The sequence below is a fragment of the Nelumbo nucifera genome, chromosome 5 (assembly GCF_055504915.1).
Source record: "Nelumbo nucifera cultivar China Antique chromosome 5, China Antique-T2T, whole genome shotgun sequence".
Taxonomy (NCBI): domain Eukaryota; kingdom Viridiplantae; phylum Streptophyta; class Magnoliopsida; order Proteales; family Nelumbonaceae; genus Nelumbo; species Nelumbo nucifera.
The window spans coordinates 41,792,156-41,810,326 of NC_142653.1; the positions used below are offsets into that span (position 1 = coordinate 41,792,156).

The window sequence follows — 18,171 nt, forward strand, 5'->3', positions numbered from 1 at the left end:
GGAGAGAAATTAAAGCCCTTCGATCAGATCAAGGTGGCGAGTATCTATCTGACGAATTCAGGGACTACTTAAAGGACAATGGGATAGTATCACAATTAGCTCCTCCTGCTACACCACAACTTAACGGTGTTTCAGAGAGGAGGAATAGGACCTTATTAGATATGGTCCGGTCGCTTCTCATACACTCAGAGTTACCCACATCCTTTTGGGGTTACGCATTAGAGACTGCGATTTACGTGCTGAATCGGGTTCCAACCAAATCGGTTCCGAATACTCCATATGAACTTTGGACCGGAAAGAAACCAAGTGTCAGACACTTGAAGATTTGGGGTTGTCCAGCACACGTTAAAAGAACGAGTGTAGACAAGTTGGAATCTAAGACTAGCCGTTGCCTATTTGTAGGCTACCCAAAAGGCTCTGTAGGTTACCTTTTCTATGACCCAGGTGAGCAGAAAGTGTTCTGCAGTCGAAATGCACAATTCTTGGAAACCGACTATATCCTGGACACCCATCGTCAGGAAGTTGTTCTTGATGAGGAGAGCTCAGGAGCAGTGGGAGATGTCCCACAAGTTCCAGGTAGTGACCAACTTAGAAGATCCACTCGGGCATCCAGGCCACCAGTCCGTTATGGTTATGACCAGGATAGTTACCTGGTGGAAACCTTGACTAGTGAGGAGGATCCCGTGACTTACGCGGAAGCTATGTTGGACATAGATTCCCAGAAGTGGGTGGAGGCCATGAGGGCAGAGATGGACTCAATGGAGACCAATGAAGTCTGGACTCTAGTAGATCCGCCCTCCGGGGTAAAGGCAATCGGTTGCAAATGGATTTACAAGAGGAAGAAGGGCCCCGATGGTAAAGTTGAGACCTTCACGGCTCGTCTGGTGGCGAAAGGGTACACTCAGAAAGAGGGCACCGATTATGAGGAAACCTTTTCGCCTGTGGCCATGCTTAAATCCATTAGGATCCTGCTAACTGTAGCAGCATACCATGATTATGAGATTTGATCAGTCAATTAAAAGGGGCGAATTATGATGTGGATTAGCTCATTGGATTGGGCTAGACCCTATCCACTTAGAGAGTCCAAGATCTAAATAAGATTTAGATCTGGAAGCCTCCAAATTAGATTTGAAGATGGCTGATCTGATCTGCAGATAAGATAAGGGTTTTCCCTTATCACATAAAGGGACTTCTAATCCAAATATAATTTGGATCAGCAGCTCCTAATAGGATTAGGAGCTAATCCCTTTAAATCTATAAAAGGAGGAAGGGGCGGCAGCCTTTAGACATGCAACCCAAAACTCTTGTCTTCAGAGCTGAAATCACAAGAAGGGAGAATTCTGCACCCTACGAAATCTCTCTTGCCGCCTCCTTCTTGTCGCCGCCATTATCTCCAGTTCGATCTCCAGTTCTTGGGAGAAATCAAGATCTGATCTTGATATCAATCTTTTGGGAAAAGATTGATTGGAGTTGTACTCACAAGCCATCCAGTTGATTCTTGCAAAGGGTCATGTTCTTTTGAAAAACATTGCTGATTCTACTCCATCCTACATTGTGCCATTTTCAGTGGGAGCAGTCTTTGGATCCTTCCTTGGGCGTGAACACCTCCATTGGGAGATATTATTTCTCCGTATCAGGTAATCCTCCCTCCAACTTCTTTTGGTTCAGATCTGATTTGGTTAATGGTTCAAGATTGATCCTTGAAAAATATGTTTTTCTAAAATAGGCAATACAATTCCCAGTTGAAGGGAGAGAAAAATTTTTGAAATTCGCCCCTTATTCCGCAAGATTTGGAAGTCCATGTGATGGATATCCTATCCCTTCATTTAGCACCTCGGTGAACCCCTCGCTCAACTGGAACCTCAGTCCAGCCTCCAAACTGTGCTCATAAACACATAGTTCACTGAGCTAAGAATCAGTGGCTATCTCCCTAGGAAGTGAACACCTCATTTGGTATTCCGCGGGAATGGCATACATTGCTCGGATCTGAGCCATATCCCCGGGCGCCAAGACGCAGGACGTTGTGCCAAATCGACGACATACCCGTAGAGAAAGCTCTGCTTCCATCTCGGAGGGACCAACCTAAGCCTCCTCAACTTCGGCAGCCACAAAATCTCTCAGCTAAGGCTCGTAGTTCGAGCCGTAAGAAGAGCTGGAACCGGAACTACTGAAGGACACGGAAGAGGAAGAGGACTAATGAGATGAAAAGTACATATTGGGCAATTCACAAGAGCTGAGGAGCGAAGACCACCAAGCTATCTGTCGTGTTAGTTGTCGAGCTCCCCACTGTCTTCCTTTTTATAACTATCAGGAGCGCGGATCGAGAAGAAATCAGTGGTGCAGATGAAGCACCTCTAACAATGCCTCGGAAGACCAATAACGTATGACGGGAAGCCTTGAAAACCGATGTGGCATCCTCCTCAAGCAGCAGTTATGCCTATTAATTGCACCGGTTCAACTACACTACCGGTCCAACCTTTGACGTGGAGAGCCACAGTACCGGTCCAACCTTCGACGTAAACCCTCGGCTAGGGCACTCAAGTCCTCGGATAGGTTGCTTAAGGCTACAAGGCTACGCAGTAGTCTAGCCGAGGACTCCCCTCCTCAACAGCAGAACTGGGGGAGTGGTTTGGGAACCGAAACTTCGGCGGAACCCGTCTTCGTAGCACAGAAATCCCGAAGGAACCCGTCTTCGCAGCCCGGCACCCCGTGGCCGAACATCACAACCTCAATTCCAGAGCTCGGCCTCCAACCATCAGCAAAAGGCCTTTCCTCGGCATACGGTCGAGCTAAGCCTCGATTTCGGAAGGTTGGCATATCAAAGTCGAGCATGACACAAACCCCAAATCCGAAATACAGATCCAACTCCAAATCTCGATGCACCATGGCCGAGCATCACCACTGCACCAAAGCTTGACTTCCACTTGGAACCAGAGTCATTCCTCGGCCCCAACAGGACGGACTCAGAAGCTCAGTTTGACACTTTGGCCCTTCGCCAATCTACACAACCGCACAACATTTCGGGGAGTGGTTCGAATTCCGAAGTCAGAGCTTTTAGAGTTCTGCAGCGAACAATGGGAAGATTCCTCGACCATTCTCCATATTGCCTGGTTCTCAAGATTGCGACAGTCACCGGGGAACACCAAAAGGGCCAGATACCCATCCAGACATCAACTTGAAGTTCTTCAGCTGGAGAACGAATTGGACTACTTCATTCCTCGACTTCAGAACTGGGGTAGTGGTGTTCGGGTCATGGTTGAGCTGGTCCTGCGAGACACGTGGCTGCCTAGCTATCGCCCTGCCATGTCATCCAGGCTTTGCCACGTCGGCCTAGCTATACTATTATTGTGGCCCCCGTCTTATCCTTCCAGCCATGTGAACTACACGTCATGGGGATGAGTACAATTATAGATAAGGAGGAGTAAGGAAAGATGATTCCACAAGGAAATGGGACTCTATCTCGAGTACCTCTGACCAAGATACGTATCTTTGGCTAATAAAAAGGCACTCCATGCTCGAGGGACCAATGTATCTTTGACACAAAAATAAGGTGTTGGGCTCCAACACCTTGGGCTAATACGATAGAGGGCCCATACATTGGGTCCCACTAAAACCTTCCGTCCCATTGAGCCCAACATGAATTCAAAAAAATAAATAATAAACAAAAAGAGGGGGGAAGAAATTCTGGTTGGATCTTGACCGACCACATTACCCATGAGGTGTTATTACACCTAGCTAACAAGTGGCTTCTTCATAAATGATTTCCCAATTAGTTGAACATGGCCCCATAATTAAGGGAGATTGATTGAATTGCCATTTCAGTCTAGAGAAGAGCATTTAAATTGAATTATTGGATCTCAATGACATCCAATTTAATCTAAGTTAAGAAGGAATGTTACAATTAATCAATTGGATTTCCTTTTATGTGTAGAACCAACCATGTGCGAAATGGCCCTTCGTTCCAAGTACAGTTTTGGATTGAAATTAACTTCAATTAAATGACTTAATTACCTTAATTAGGTCAACAAAATGATCACCGATATGTCAATTTAGTGCCCCCATTTCAATTAATATTAAATGGTGATGAATTGAATTGAAACCATTCAAGTCAATTCAAATATTTCAAACCAACTCATCGTCTATTGGTGAGCCTCTATAAATAGAGGAGAAAACAAGAGGAAGCTCCCATTCGGCTCCCCCCTTTCAACTACTGCTTCCGTGGTTTTTGAAAAAGGAGAGGAAATGCGCTGCACTAAGATCAAGGGAAAAAGAAGAAAGGCCCCAACTCTTGAATTGCCGAAGCACCGAAATTGCTACAACTTCGTGCCACATCAACTCGTGAAATTCCCATGATTCAAAGGGCTTCTGTCAATTCTACAAGCAAGAACATTGTTTCAGCTGTTTACGTTCTAATCCTTGATTGAGCATGAGTAAATTTTCATTGACACAAGGTTGGGCGTTGCTTGCTTCTCATAATTGCAAGTTCTAGTCACAGTTTCAGCTTTTGTCCAAGGCAAGAGAATCAGAGGGTTTTCTTTGCCAAGAAAAAGTGCGTCTGTATCCCATTTAAATTTCTGAAAAAAAAAAATTCAATTCCTTTGAATTTATCCACATTAATTTTTGTGCTCCAAATTTACGCACGAAATTTGTATTGACAACAGGAAGGGCAGCGTCGTAAATAATATTTTTGTTACTTGACTATCTAAACCTTGCCCAAGTTCTTTCAGTTTCTTTATTCTTTGTTAAACGAGACTTGAATAGGCTTTCTCATCTCCTTGCCCAGTGGGGTTTGGTCTCTTCAATGAGTGGTTGGACGCATGCCCTTTGTCCTATTTCATAAACTATTTTAGTTGATTACTTTTGTTTCTGTTCCTAAGGCGGTGTTTGGTTGCAAGGCAAATAAATTTGTATTGATGCAAAGTTATAGCAGTGCAAATGATTTAGGTGAAAATTCTGATGTGAAGCTGAATAAAATAAAGTGCAAAACAAAATTAAATCAAAATATGCATTATTTTCATTTGCACTCCCATGCATTTTTATACTAATGCAAACAATTTTGTGTTGCAACCAAAAGCTCAGTTTGAAAAGTGTACAAATACAAATATACATGTAGAGTACAAAATCTTATATTTTGTACAAATTTACACTACATAATTGTATTTGTACTCTTTCCAAACTGAGTCTAAGTAATTAGTAGTACTAGTAAGTGATTTCTTTTTTTGGTGTTTCTTGTCTTTGCTTTGTTGTTTTGTTGCTGTGGAGTGAAAAGTGAAATTCTGTTGACCAAAGAAAAAAAATAAAAACAAAAGTCTAAGTAGAAGCCTACCTAATGGCTGGTAGTGGTTGCCATCAAACTACAAATCACATCAAGCATTAAAATCACATGTCATTAGCATCATGGACGAGCCTATATATATTTCATAAATTGTGAGATTGTGAGCGGTGAGAGAGGGATTATCTTTATTCTAACTGTGTAGCTTTCTTTCTAATTCTTCTCTACAGTGAGTATGGCTTTAATCATCAGTAATCACTTTGAAACCCCAAATGAAGAGAAAGAAGAAGAAAACTGTATATTGGCGGCCATGCAATTGGCAAGTGCTTCAGTGCTTCATAAATAAGTGTTTATTTTTCGCTTATTGTGGGGTCCCACCACTTAAAATTAATTCATATTCGAATAAATTATTATTTTAAGTGTTTTCAAATAGAGGATAAACTGATTTTTAAGAATCCTTATGTCCAAGAGAAAAAAATCTTTGCAAATAGAGGATAACATGGGGGTTGGCCCGGCAAGACCCACGGCCCAAGCCCGTGGCGTGGGCCAGGCCGGGCCGTGAATCATGCCAATGCTATTTATTTAAAAAATTTGAAAAAACTTAAAATTTTAATTTTATATTAATTTTGAGGTATACAATTGCTTATATACAATAATATATATATATATATATATAGATATAGATATATATGTGTGGGTCATGCTGGGCCATGCCAGCACATGGGCTACGGGCAACACGGCCTGCTTGGTTGTTCCGTGCTGGCTTGGCTCGCAGACCAAAAACCCCAGGCCCAACATGACCCACACGACTGTATCGGCCCTAGCATGACCTATGTGCCATCATTGGGTGAGCTTAAAGCACTTAAAATCCGAAGCTAAAATGGAACAAGCACTTAAAATAGCCAACCAATTCTGGCTTATTCTTTTAGTGTTTATTATCAAAATAATCACTTATTTTACGTTATTTTGTCGATCATAAATAAGTGTTTATTTTTCGCTTATTGTGGGGTCCCATCACTTAAAATTAATTCATATTCGAATAAATTATTATTTTAAGTGTTTTCAAATAGAGGATAAACTGATTGTTGTTTTGCTCATTTGATTGATAGAATAAAAAGAAAGAAATGTATGTAAAGAGTATACAAATATATAAGAGAAAGGGCAAAATAGTCCGACAAATTAAGAAGGATAATTTGGGGATTTAGAAATTTTTAAGAAACACATGAACGAATGTTAACGGAGGGGGGAAAGTGTTAGAATTTGAAAGTTTAAGAGGGTCAATTGGATTAGCATCGGTGCGCATGAAGACTCACTTCGATAGTTGAGATATCACCACCTAGATCTCCCATGATGAGTCTCATTCATCATTTGTATACTCTACAGAGTAACCTTTGGACGAAATAACAAACAAAATAGACAATCAATTAATGATGCGTGACTCTAACAAATATCTTGGATGGTTTTAAAAGTTATATTAATCTAGATATCATTCTTGAACTTAGTATGCGATTGGTTCTATTTATGTTTTTTAATTCGATGATTGTATTTTATTTGTTTGTAAAATTAAAAAGGTAATAATTATAATCGTTTATGACAATTAGGCGTCATTAAGCATCAAATCAGCGTAATAGTGAAAAAATACCTAACCATTAGTGGAAGCTTTGTAAACCTTTTCCAAATGCTAAGCATGAACAAAAATCAAAGTCAACTTTTACCATTCTAGATGCCTAGGAAAAAATAAGAAAGGGGAATTGCTGAAATAATACCTACCTAACAGCATTTATTATTAAACCCACCCATTATTATTGTGAATCCTGTTACTCCTAACTCAAATATAAAAAAAAAAAAACAAAATGGTTTTCATGCAAGGTTATATTATATATGTCCAAGACATATACAAATGGCTTATAGCTTAGGATTATTGGGGCAACTAGAGCACTTTGTTGAAGATTCCTTTAAGCATACACAGACAATAATACATCCTTGTCCTTGTTAAGTTGAAAAAAAATCCAACCAACAAATAAGGCAAGATGTCGGTGGATCTATCATACATGGCCATTCACTACTTCATCCACGTAACCCATTCGGTAGAAATATCTTACGAAATTTATTGAAACCTCTACAATTCCTATCTTTTGGGTAGATTACATACAATTACCATGTACTTTGGGGTAGCGATATATAAGTACCCTGAACTTCAAAATGCGATAATTGAGTATTTTGAACTCTCAAAAATATACACTCTAGTCAAATGTTGTTAACTAGGGGTGATCATGAAAAACCGGATCAAGCTGAAAACTTTGATTATCGGTTTGATTTTAGTTAATTCATATAAAAGATAGGCGATTAATTGAATCCACCGATTAATAAATATATATTCATATATTATATATATTTATGTATATTATAAATGAATATACATTTATTAATTAAATATAAATATTTATATTATAAATATAAGAAAACCAAAAAACTGATGAACTAATAAACTGGTGGTTAGCTCAACCAATCAAATGGTTAACCAGTTGGCTTCGGTTAGCGGATTTTCAAAAACCGATCCTACTAATTCAGTTAAAGCAAACCGTGAGCAGCTCTATTGTTAACCACGGTTACCATGTCTAGTAAAATTTTACTACAACAACAACAAAACTGACTTCTTATTAATCATCAGGTTTAGAAAGAATAATATATAATATAGTATATATAGAAGTGAACAAAATCTATTATTTGTTATTAACGGCTCTATTTTATTATTATTAATCATCAGGCACTAGTTTTGGAATTTTGAAATGTTTAAAGTGGCGTGTGGTTTCACATGCTGCACATAACTGGCTGGACCGAGATGCCTATTTCTTAGAGTGGACCATTCCAGGCTTGGGTTTTGACGCCTACAGGCTAGTATCGCATGACATGACAAAATGGACCATACAAGCACGACCCATGGGCATTGACACAGCATGATATGGCATGAAGTCAGTCCACTATGGTCTATGGCTGAACTGACTTATTTTTTATTTTAGTCTTAACTTTTATTTTTTTTTCAATTTTTTATTTTCTAAGTGAAGTAATGCTAGAAATTGGGATTTGAGGTTAAAAAAGGTTCTTTCAGCAAAATTAGCAAGGCTATGTTCCTTAGGATCTTTAGAATGTATAGATCTCAAAATATTAACTAAAATAACCCAATTAGACAATTGAGTGCAAAGTTATGTGCTCTAAAATTTAGATATACATATAGTATATAACTCATGACCAACGGGATCAAATGGGTTAATGGATTTTGTCAACTTTTTGTTTTCAAAATACTAGAACTGAAAAAGGGATTAAGTAACACTTTAAACGGTTCAACCATTCCGATCAAAGACAAGTTGAAAACATTGTCAAATACCCTCACCAGAAATCTCTACTAATTAAGAGGATTTATTTGAGAGAAAATATAAAAAGGTACAACATAGTTGACATGAAAATTTGATTGGATGAATGAATCAATGCTTTTAATTAATACCAATTTACTACATGAGACTAATTTTGGGTCTCCTGACTATCCAGCCTTGCTTTGATTTTCTTCACCACTCTTATACTATCCTTGCAAATTAACATGCTAAAGGTTTATTGTCAAATTAACATGATAAAGGCTTGTCAATTGTAATAAAGTCTTATGATGCAAATTTTTTCTAGGCATATTAACTACCGATGCAGTCTACTTCTGCCCAAATGAAACCACTTCTAATTCAAACTTTTTCCTCTTAATAGTTCAATAAATTTGATGTTAAAGACAAAAAATCTATAAAAGCAATTCATGGAAAATTTGCATTTCATCTATTACCCTTCAAATTATTATTTAAAAAACAAAAAATGAAAATGATTAAAATATTATAATATTATAGAAAATATCATAAAATAATAAAAAACTGAAATTTTAAGAAATGATAAAATTAAAATTTAAAAATAATAAAATGATAAATAAATAATATTAAAAGATAAATAAACATTATTGATAAAAATAAGAAATAATATTAAACAATAAATAATATAAAATATTTTAACAATAAAAAAATTTAGACACAATAAAAAGATTAATAAAAATTAACAATCACGTTAAAAAAGATACAAATAATTGAAGGGGAAATGCTAATCACAACTTGGAAGTAAAGGTAATAGTATGCAACAAAAAATTAGCGTACCTATCTCCCTTATATAACCACCAAAAGGAAAGGAAATTCTGCTCTAACATCTACAAAGTTCTTTTAACAACAGCCTCTACTTTAAGTCATGGCTCAAGCTTCCAATTGTTGAAGAAAACCAAGTCGTTGCATTGGGATTGAGGAGTGGGTTGAAGACAAACTTCGAAATCATCGTTCCTAGTGTAAACCAAGATAGGTGTATGGAAATCAAGTGGCACAAATTCTCTTCTCTTCACAAGTACATCAGAGTCATCTCCCATTCTTTTCAATGCTTTTTCTATTCGCCCCTTCTAACGATGATGGCAAGGACAACGGTGGTGGCCGCCATTGTCGTAAGGGGTGTCCATGAAAAATCGAATTGAAATGAGAAAACCAAATTGGAAAATGCACTTAATCGGTTTAGTTTTCGATTAAATCAATGATGAGGGCTTCATATTCAACTTCATTGTTCGACACTTGGAACCCAAATTTGAGTGTGTACTCCTACTTCACTTTGTCTGGATTTAGCAAGATAAGTCTAGCTCCGCTTTCTCTTTGATTAGACAAGCCGTCCACATAGAGGATCTAGGGTTCTTCTTCCCAACCGAATGAAGGTTTAATGGTAGTGAATGCCTCCAAGCTTGTTGTTGGCTTATCCGGTTCCAAGGCTGGCATGCTGAACATACATTCTACAATAAAATATGCTAAGACCTATGCCTTGATCCCTAGGCGCGGCTCAAACCGAATGTCAGTCTTCTTGAGACTTTAGACTTCTATAGGGCTTAGTGGAGAGGTTGATCAGTGAAGACGACAATGATGTACACTTGGAAGTAGGCTTATAGTTTCTGAGTTGATACTATAAGTGTAAAGACAAGCTTCTCTATGTTAGGGTACCTAGTCTTGGCTACATGTATGACCTTGCTTATGCAGTAAACAAGTCATTGCACTTTGTCTACATTTAGGGACAGTATCAAGTTGACTACCTTATTGCTTATTGATATTAAAACAGTAGTTCATCCCCCAGCTTGGGCCTTGTCTATAACAATGACGAGACGCGGTACTGTTTAAGTTCATCAAAAGCGAGCTGGCACTCCTTGATCCATTGGAAGTCTTTGGCTTTTTTTATTTCTTGAAAAATGGGTAGGTATTGCCTTGTCAACTTAGACATAAAGCGGTCGAGGGTGGTGACTTAACAAGTGAGATTTTGGACTTCCTTCACCGACCTCAGAGGTTGCATATCCAAGATTGCTTGGATCTTCTCAGGTTTGGCTTTGACTCCATGTTGGGTTTAACCATATAACCAAGGAACTCACTCAATGTAACGCTGAACACACATTTGTTAAGATTGAGCTTCAGGTCATATTTTCTTAAAACTTTAAATATGTTGGTTAAATCAACAATGTGGGAGTTTAAAAACCTATTTTTTTCTACCATATTGGTAACATAAACTTCAATTTTATTACCTATTAATTCAGAAAAAAATCTTGTCTACAATATTTTGGTAGGTTGCCCCGACATTCTTAAGGCTAAAGGGCAAAACCTTGTGACAATATAGACCACTTTCAATTACAAAAGTAGTATTCTCATATTTTGTATGATCCATCTGGATTTAGTTGTAACCGGAATAGGCATCCATGAAACTTAGCATCTTAAACTTCGAGGTGGCGTCTACTAGCTGATCTATTCTAGGGAGGGGGAAGCTATCATTTGGGCTAGCTCTCTTTAGGTCGGTGTAATCTATACACATATGCCACTTCCTATTTGCCTTTTTAATGAGCACTAGGGGTGGATTCGAGCCGAGCCGAGATGAATAGTACCAGGCTCGAGCTCAGCTCGGCTCGGCTCGTTTTATATTTTATAAAAATATTTATTATATATTTTATTAATATTTTATAAAAATAAAAATTATTTATAAAAAATTTATTTTATATTTAAAAATAAAGAATTATAATCATTAATAATTATAATATTTTTATTATATATATATTATTTTATATAATTTTATTATATATATTATATATATTTGATCCGGCTCACGAGCCTCACGAGCCAAGCTCTAGTAGGCTCGAGTCTAGCTCGTTTATTAATCGAGCCACTGAATTGGGCTTGAGCTCGAGCTCGAGCTCGATTGAAATCGAGCCGAACCAAGCTTTTCATGAGTCGAGCTCGAGCAGCTCGTGAAAATATTGGCTCGTTGCCACCCCTAATGAGCACCATGGCATAGGTATTCTATCTTCTATAATGAATGTGGTACTGAAGAGCTTCCCAACCTCCTCGTCAATGGTCTTTCATTGCAATGGGGTGAAGTTTCATTTCTTTGCTTTTCAAGTGAGTTTGCTTTTTAGAGGCTCTTCAAGGTATGATCCAATCTACATTGTCTTCTCAAGCATAGCTTTTGAGATTGGAACTGAGATAACACTCTCCACAAGGTGTCCTCGGTCTTTGTTGGACTCTAGTAGTGGTTTGATGTCTAGGTCAACCACCAACAACTACTTTCCTTTTCCTTTCAATGCCCACATGTAACATTTTTGGGACTCTAGGTGGTCCCCCCACACTACCACAATTGCTTGCTTGGTTGGGAACTTCATTGTCAAGTGGTATGTTGATACCATAGCTCAAAGTACATGCAAGATAGGGCGGCTAAGAATAGTGTTGTAGGGTGATAGTATGTCAACAATCAAAAACTTGTGATTTAAAGAAATCATGTTCAATGTGGTCCTTGTTGTTACCAACAAGTTAAACCTCTCAATAGGGCCGATGATGTCCCATTGAAACCAACGAGTGGTATGTTGGTAAGGATGAGATCCTTCCTATCCAGCTTGATTTTGTTGAATGCTTCTACAAATAAACTATTAGTTGAATTGCCATTATCAACAAATATATGCTTTACCTCGTAATTGGCAATGATCAACTTGATGACTAGGGCATCGTTGTGGGGATGGTGGATTCTTCATAGATTGTCCTCATTAAAGTAAATCATCTCCTCGGTCTAGGCCTCTTCAGGGGGTTCTTTTCTTCGCCCTTCAATTCCTAGATTGTCATTCTTCTTGCCAATGACCTACATCCAGCCAACCATTGTCGACCCACTAGTGATCATGGAGATTACCCCAAGAAGTGGATCTTTGGGCTCCTAGGGCTGGTTCCTCGACAACTCGATAGCTCAATCCTCCTTCATGAACTACTTCAAGTACCCATAGTGGATCAACTCCTCAATCTTGACCTTTAGGATCCTGCAGTTCTTCGTGTCATGCCCCTTAGCCTTGTGGAAGTGGTAGTAGCGGTCCAGGTTCTTGTTTGTTGTTTTCGCTTTAGGAGAGAAGGCCACTTCAAGTAGTTAACAGACTTCATCTGCAACAGGATCTCCCCCCTCATCGCATTCAGTGGAGTGTAATTTTTGTGCTTTATCGGGGGGAGTCCTGGAGCATCGACCAAGTGATCTAAAACGCATGGACGACATGTTATCATGGCAGCCTCTTTTGTGGTTACCTCACCTTGATCATCATCCTTGATACGAAAAAACAAAGAAGATAAATGGAGAAAATAATATTTCTTAATGTTGAATTTAATAGGTTACAACGTATTTATAATAGAGTTAGGAATACAATCAGGAAACAAGATGGGCGACTTAAATTAGTATACAAAAAAGGAAGAAATAAGATATATATAGCTAATTAGATTAGAAATATCTCTCCTAGAATTAAGGAGATAAATATAGAATACTAATTTTTATAGAATAGACTAATCCATTCTTTTCCTCTTCTTGCTTGGTTCACTTTGCACATGGACAACTCCTCAACATTCATTTATTTATAAGCTCCGACAAGGAAACCTTTCATGTTATCTAGAGGTTTCTTCGCCAACGAAAACCTCAGGTTAGGGTCTTGGATGCCATGGATTTTTGTAGTCCCTATATAGTCGGGTCAAGGTTCTAGACCTATAGGGACTCAGATTAAACCTCCACAATTACTCTTGGATGTCCTTGTCAAAAAGCTGGTAAACCGTCATGATGTGGTCTTCGGATGACATCAGCTAGTGGAAAAATAATGGGTGGTCAGGAGATCCATAAACTACTTCCGGCTTTTAATTGAGCCCGGTGCCAAACCCGAGTACCACACCTGAGTTATTTGATAGAATGTGATTGGAAGCTCTCCATGTGATCGAGGACTTAGTTAGGATCTCACTCTTCTGAGGTATGGGTCTTGGCGAAATCTACTGAGGCATTGTGAGGTTGACGCCGGTTCTATAGTGGGGTGACAGGTCGGTTGTGATTCTAGCTCCGGTGTGTGGCTTTTGTTCATGCCGATACAAGGGGTTGTGTGGCTTTTGTTCATGCCACATCTACCTCAGCTAAAGTGTGAGCTGCATGCCAATACAAGGGGTCCTGGCACAGGGCTAAAACCAAGAATCGTGGCCTTAGATTTATTTGTTGTGGCCCCACCAATATAGACAGACACTTCATCTAATGTGACAGATGTTCTCCCTGTAATCTTTCTCTTCTCCTACTTTATTATTCAGTTCTACTCTCTTATCTCTTCTCTTATGTACATGTCATCCAACTAATGTTATTAGCATTTGAACTTTCAATCAGATACTAGCAGCCTATTGTTTGTCATAAAATCAAACAAATCAGATCATACGTATACGTACACCTCATTAGTATCATGGAGCCTCTATATATTATTTCATAACCTCTGAGGCTCCCAGCTAAAAGGGAGAAGATAGCTCTCACTTTTAACTATTTTCTGTTCCAATATATAGTGAATATGGCTCTAACCAGGGGCAGTAATCACTTTGAACCCTCAAATGAAGAGAACTGTATGTTGGTGCGCCCCATTTTATGATAAATGTGATGTGCCGAAATCACTTCCCTTCTATCTTCTCAGTTTGGATATGCAGCTAATTAGAAACAATTAAAGCTGCAGAAATTAATATGGCGTTCAAATTCTAATGAACTTATTTTCATCTCTCTATGAAGTAATGTTCTTTTTTTTTTTTTCATTGTAACGTATGAAAAATTAGATTCTTTCAACTTGACTTGAACTCTTTCCAACCTGGTGACTAACAATCATTTCACATGTTTCATGTAAGAAATGGAGTTGAGCTTTCCCACATTTTTTGTTGAACTTATTTGTGTGTTTTACTAACAATCCCGTGGAATGACCTTCTTTGAGTACTGTGAGACAGATTCCAGGTATAACAAGTTATTTAACAAGGCAATGTCAGTTCATAGCATAATAGTCATGGACCAGATTCTTGACACATACAATGGATTTGAGAGTCTCGAAGAGGTGGTTGATGTGGGGGGTGGGACTGGAACCACCCTAGAAATGATTACATCCAAGTATCCTCAGATCAAAGGTATCAATTTTGATTTGCCTCATGTCATAGCAGAAGCTCCATCCTATGCTGGTAAGAGCTTTCTTTGTCTTGATTTAATTATTATTATATTAGAAAAAATAAATATAACTTCTGTTTATAGATTTCTAATAGAATAATTATAACTATGCGGCAGGTGTGGAACATGTTGGAGGGGATATGTTTGAATGTGTCCCAAGAGGAGAAGCCATTTTTATGAAGGTAAATTAGCTCTTTTGTTTATTTATTAACTAAATTGTAGGGTTATTCATCATATTAGGCAGATTAGCCATATTTAATCACTTATCAAAAGAAATAATAATAATAATCCATGATCTCTAGAAGACCATTACTTCATTGGCCCTTCAATCATAGGTAACAAATTATAGACAGGGTATATATTTAGGAAATTAAAATGCACAGGGTTATGCCAGGGTACTTTCTGTTTTATTCTTTGGTGATTTAATGGCTCCATAATATTGGTTCATTACTAATTCAGAATAGGGGATGAATCAGTCCTTTACATTTTGTTTCAAATATCTGTTTTCTGTTGTTCTATTTAATGAAATACTATTCTAGTTTTCTTGATATTTGTAGTGGATACTTCACAATTGGAGTGATGAACATTGCTTGAAGCTTTTGAACAACTGTTGGAAAGCCCTACCAAAATCGGGAAAAATGATTGTTGTGGAATCAATTCTTCCAATGGCTCCAGAGAATAGTAACGCCTCTAAGGTTGCCTTCCAATATGATTTAGTCATGCTAGCTCTTTTCTCCGGAGGAAAAGAGAGGACGTATAAGGAGTTTGAGGCCTTGGCAATAAGCTCTGGTTTTGCTAAATGTGAAATTGTTTGTTGTGCTTACCACACTTGGCTTATGGAGTTCCACAAATGATCACATATTTTTACCTTTGAAAGATATTGTGGTTTTTAAATTTTCACCATTATAAGAAAGTAGTCTGCTTGATCTTGTGGTGTGCATATTCTGTCATGTCTAAACATTTTGTTCATTGAGTCATATTACAAATACTTTTCTAATTTGTGGGGTGTTAGAGTATACAAGTAGAATCTTTCCCAAAACACATGCCTCGCCCTGATAGAACCTTTTTTCTGAAGTCCAAACTATATGGACAGACTCTGCCATTCCTACCGCAAGCCCAATGATCGCAGAATCCAAATCAGCTGTAATCTCTTGGGACGTCCCACTAGTGAGTAGAGGTGTAAATCGGATTGTGCCACTAGCGGCCTGGTACAGAAAACTGTATATTGGCGACCATTGGCAAGTGCTTCAGTGCTTCCTATGGCCTTGAAAGTCACTACAGAATTAGATGAGTTCGAGATCATATCTAGAGCTGGCCCTGATGCGTACCTCTCGGCTTGGCTCCTGTCTGCAAATTTTTCACCAACAGCCAGGACGGAGTGTCTCTTCGACCCCTGCTTCTACTGCATCAGGACAAGTTGCTCATGGATAGCTGGTATGTTTGAATATGTCCCCAAAGGAGAAGCCATTTTTATGAAGGTTAGTTCTTTTAGGTCTTGAGAGGGGTAGACTGGATATGTCCCACGATATCTAGAAGAGAATTACATTCACCATGAATCTCTTTGTAGTATCAAGTCATTTAAAGCAAATAAATTTTACAAATCAAGAAAGTCATAATGTCTATTAGTCCTTAAATCAAGGAAGTGATAAAACATAGACAGAGAGTATTTAGGAAATTAAAATCCACAGTATTATAGGGTACATTTTCGATATATTCTTTTGTGATTTAATGTCTCCAAATATATATAGATATATATATATATATATATTTTAATTTTCGTGATTTTTGTAGTGGATACTTCATGACTGGAATGATGAAGATTGCTTAAAGATTTTGAGAAACTGTTGGAAAGCCCTACCAAAGTCAGGAAAAGTGATCATTGTTGAATCAATTCTTCCAATGGCTCCAGAAGCTAGTTACCGCTCTAATATTGCCTTCACACATGATTTAGTCATGCTAACTCATTGCCCTGGAGGAAAAGAGAGGACACAAAAGGAGTTTGAAGCCTTGGCAATAGACTCGGGCTTTGCTGGTTGTGAAATTGTTTGCAATGCTTACGATACTTGGGTTATGGAGTTCCACAAATAATTAGTTCCTTTTTTTTTTTTTTTACTTTTGAACTTGTTTGTGACTTTTTTAAATTATGCATCCGAATAAGAATGAAATGCAGTTTGATCTTTATGGTGTGCATATTTTATTTTCCAAAAACACATGCTTCAATCTGGTATAATCTTTCCTAAATTCCAAAAACACTGGACATATATTCTCTTGTTCCTAAAGCATGTCTATGATCACAATGTTCATATTTCCTGCTATCTCCCGAGTCCCCATGATTAGGGGTGTCAATGGACCAGTTTTGGATCGGACCCATTCAAACCAAATTCAATTTGTGTGGATTGGACAGACCAATAAGATATATGAATTAGACCAGTCCAAAGTATTTATTGGATTGGATTGGACATGGTCCATCCATATTGAATTTATATTAGATTGGGTTGGATTGAGTCAATATCTGATCCATTGGTAAAAGATAAGAATATAGGTGTCAATGGACCAAATTTGGATAATTAAAACAAATTTGAACAGGTTACTAGATGGCCCAGTCCAGTCCAAAATGATCCAAATTTGATCCATTGACACCTACTGATTCATTTATAATGGATTTACATTGGACTGGATCAGATTGGACCAAATTCAGTCCAATTGACACTCTTACCCATGATGAAACACCAACACGCCAGTGACGGAAATCAATTGAAAACATCACCTAAAAATGTGCTTCTCTCATGATGACCACGTGGATAAGCTTAGGTTCCAATCTCCGGATGAGATAAAAAGCTTATCATTTTGGGAAGACCGATGACCTATCCTTGGTCTTCTCTTTGAAAATAGACCAAACAAACAATATTTGAGAGGAAAGGACAAATTAATTATCATTAAGCTGGTGAAAATAGACCACACTCTGTGCACCCATGCTCACCCGTGAATAGGCATCAATCTCAAGTTGGCACCAACCCCAACAGTGCTTTGGTCCTACAAATTCTGACCCTGTATTGAACCGTCATTCTTCCTTTTTTTTCCATGTTTTGAATACAAAGATGAATTGATAGTCTGATAGGTTTGGTGTTTTCTTTTGAAGTTTCCAATATTATTTTACCTAAAACTAATGAAAAAATAATAATAAATTAAACCAATAAAATTAATAGTTTTTTCAAAATAATAATAATAAATTAGCATTAAGACAAAAAAGAAAAGAAATTTATCTAGAGAATAGGAAATTGACCATTCTCACAAAAGCGTAATTTATATTGTGATTCGATAAACTAGACATAACCCAATAAATA

The 18,171-nt window shown here is 37.9% G+C and overlaps 1 protein-coding gene across 1 annotated transcript; it reads left to right on the plus strand.

The window, feature by feature from the left end:
* Positions 1-14,586: 14,586 nt before the first annotated feature.
* Positions 14,587-16,812, plus strand: LOC148791470 (caffeic acid 3-O-methyltransferase 1-like). The gene is made up of 4 exons (XM_088887247.1): positions 14,587-14,841; positions 14,945-15,009; positions 15,385-16,305; positions 16,619-16,812. Exons 1-3 carry the CDS (start codon positions 14,589-14,591, stop codon positions 15,679-15,681), a joined length of 615 nt encoding a protein of 204 aa, XP_088743373.1. The 5' UTR covers positions 14,587-14,588; the 3' UTR covers positions 15,682-16,305; positions 16,619-16,812.
* The last annotated feature ends 1,359 nt before the right edge of the window (positions 16,813-18,171 follow it).

Bases quoted from the DNA above. Each gene is read 5' to 3' on its own strand.
- LOC148791470 (XM_088887247.1), top strand. From the start codon at position 14,589: ATGACCTTCTTTGAGTACTGTGAGACAGATTCCAGGTATAACAAGTTA. The intron at 14,842-14,944 runs GTAAGAGCTTTC...ACTATGCGGCAG, and splicing joins AGAAGCTCCATCCTATGCTG to GTGTGGAACATGTTGGAGGG. The intron at 15,010-15,384 runs GTAAATTAGCTC...TGATATTTGTAG, and splicing joins GAGAAGCCATTTTTATGAAG to TGGATACTTCACAATTGGAG.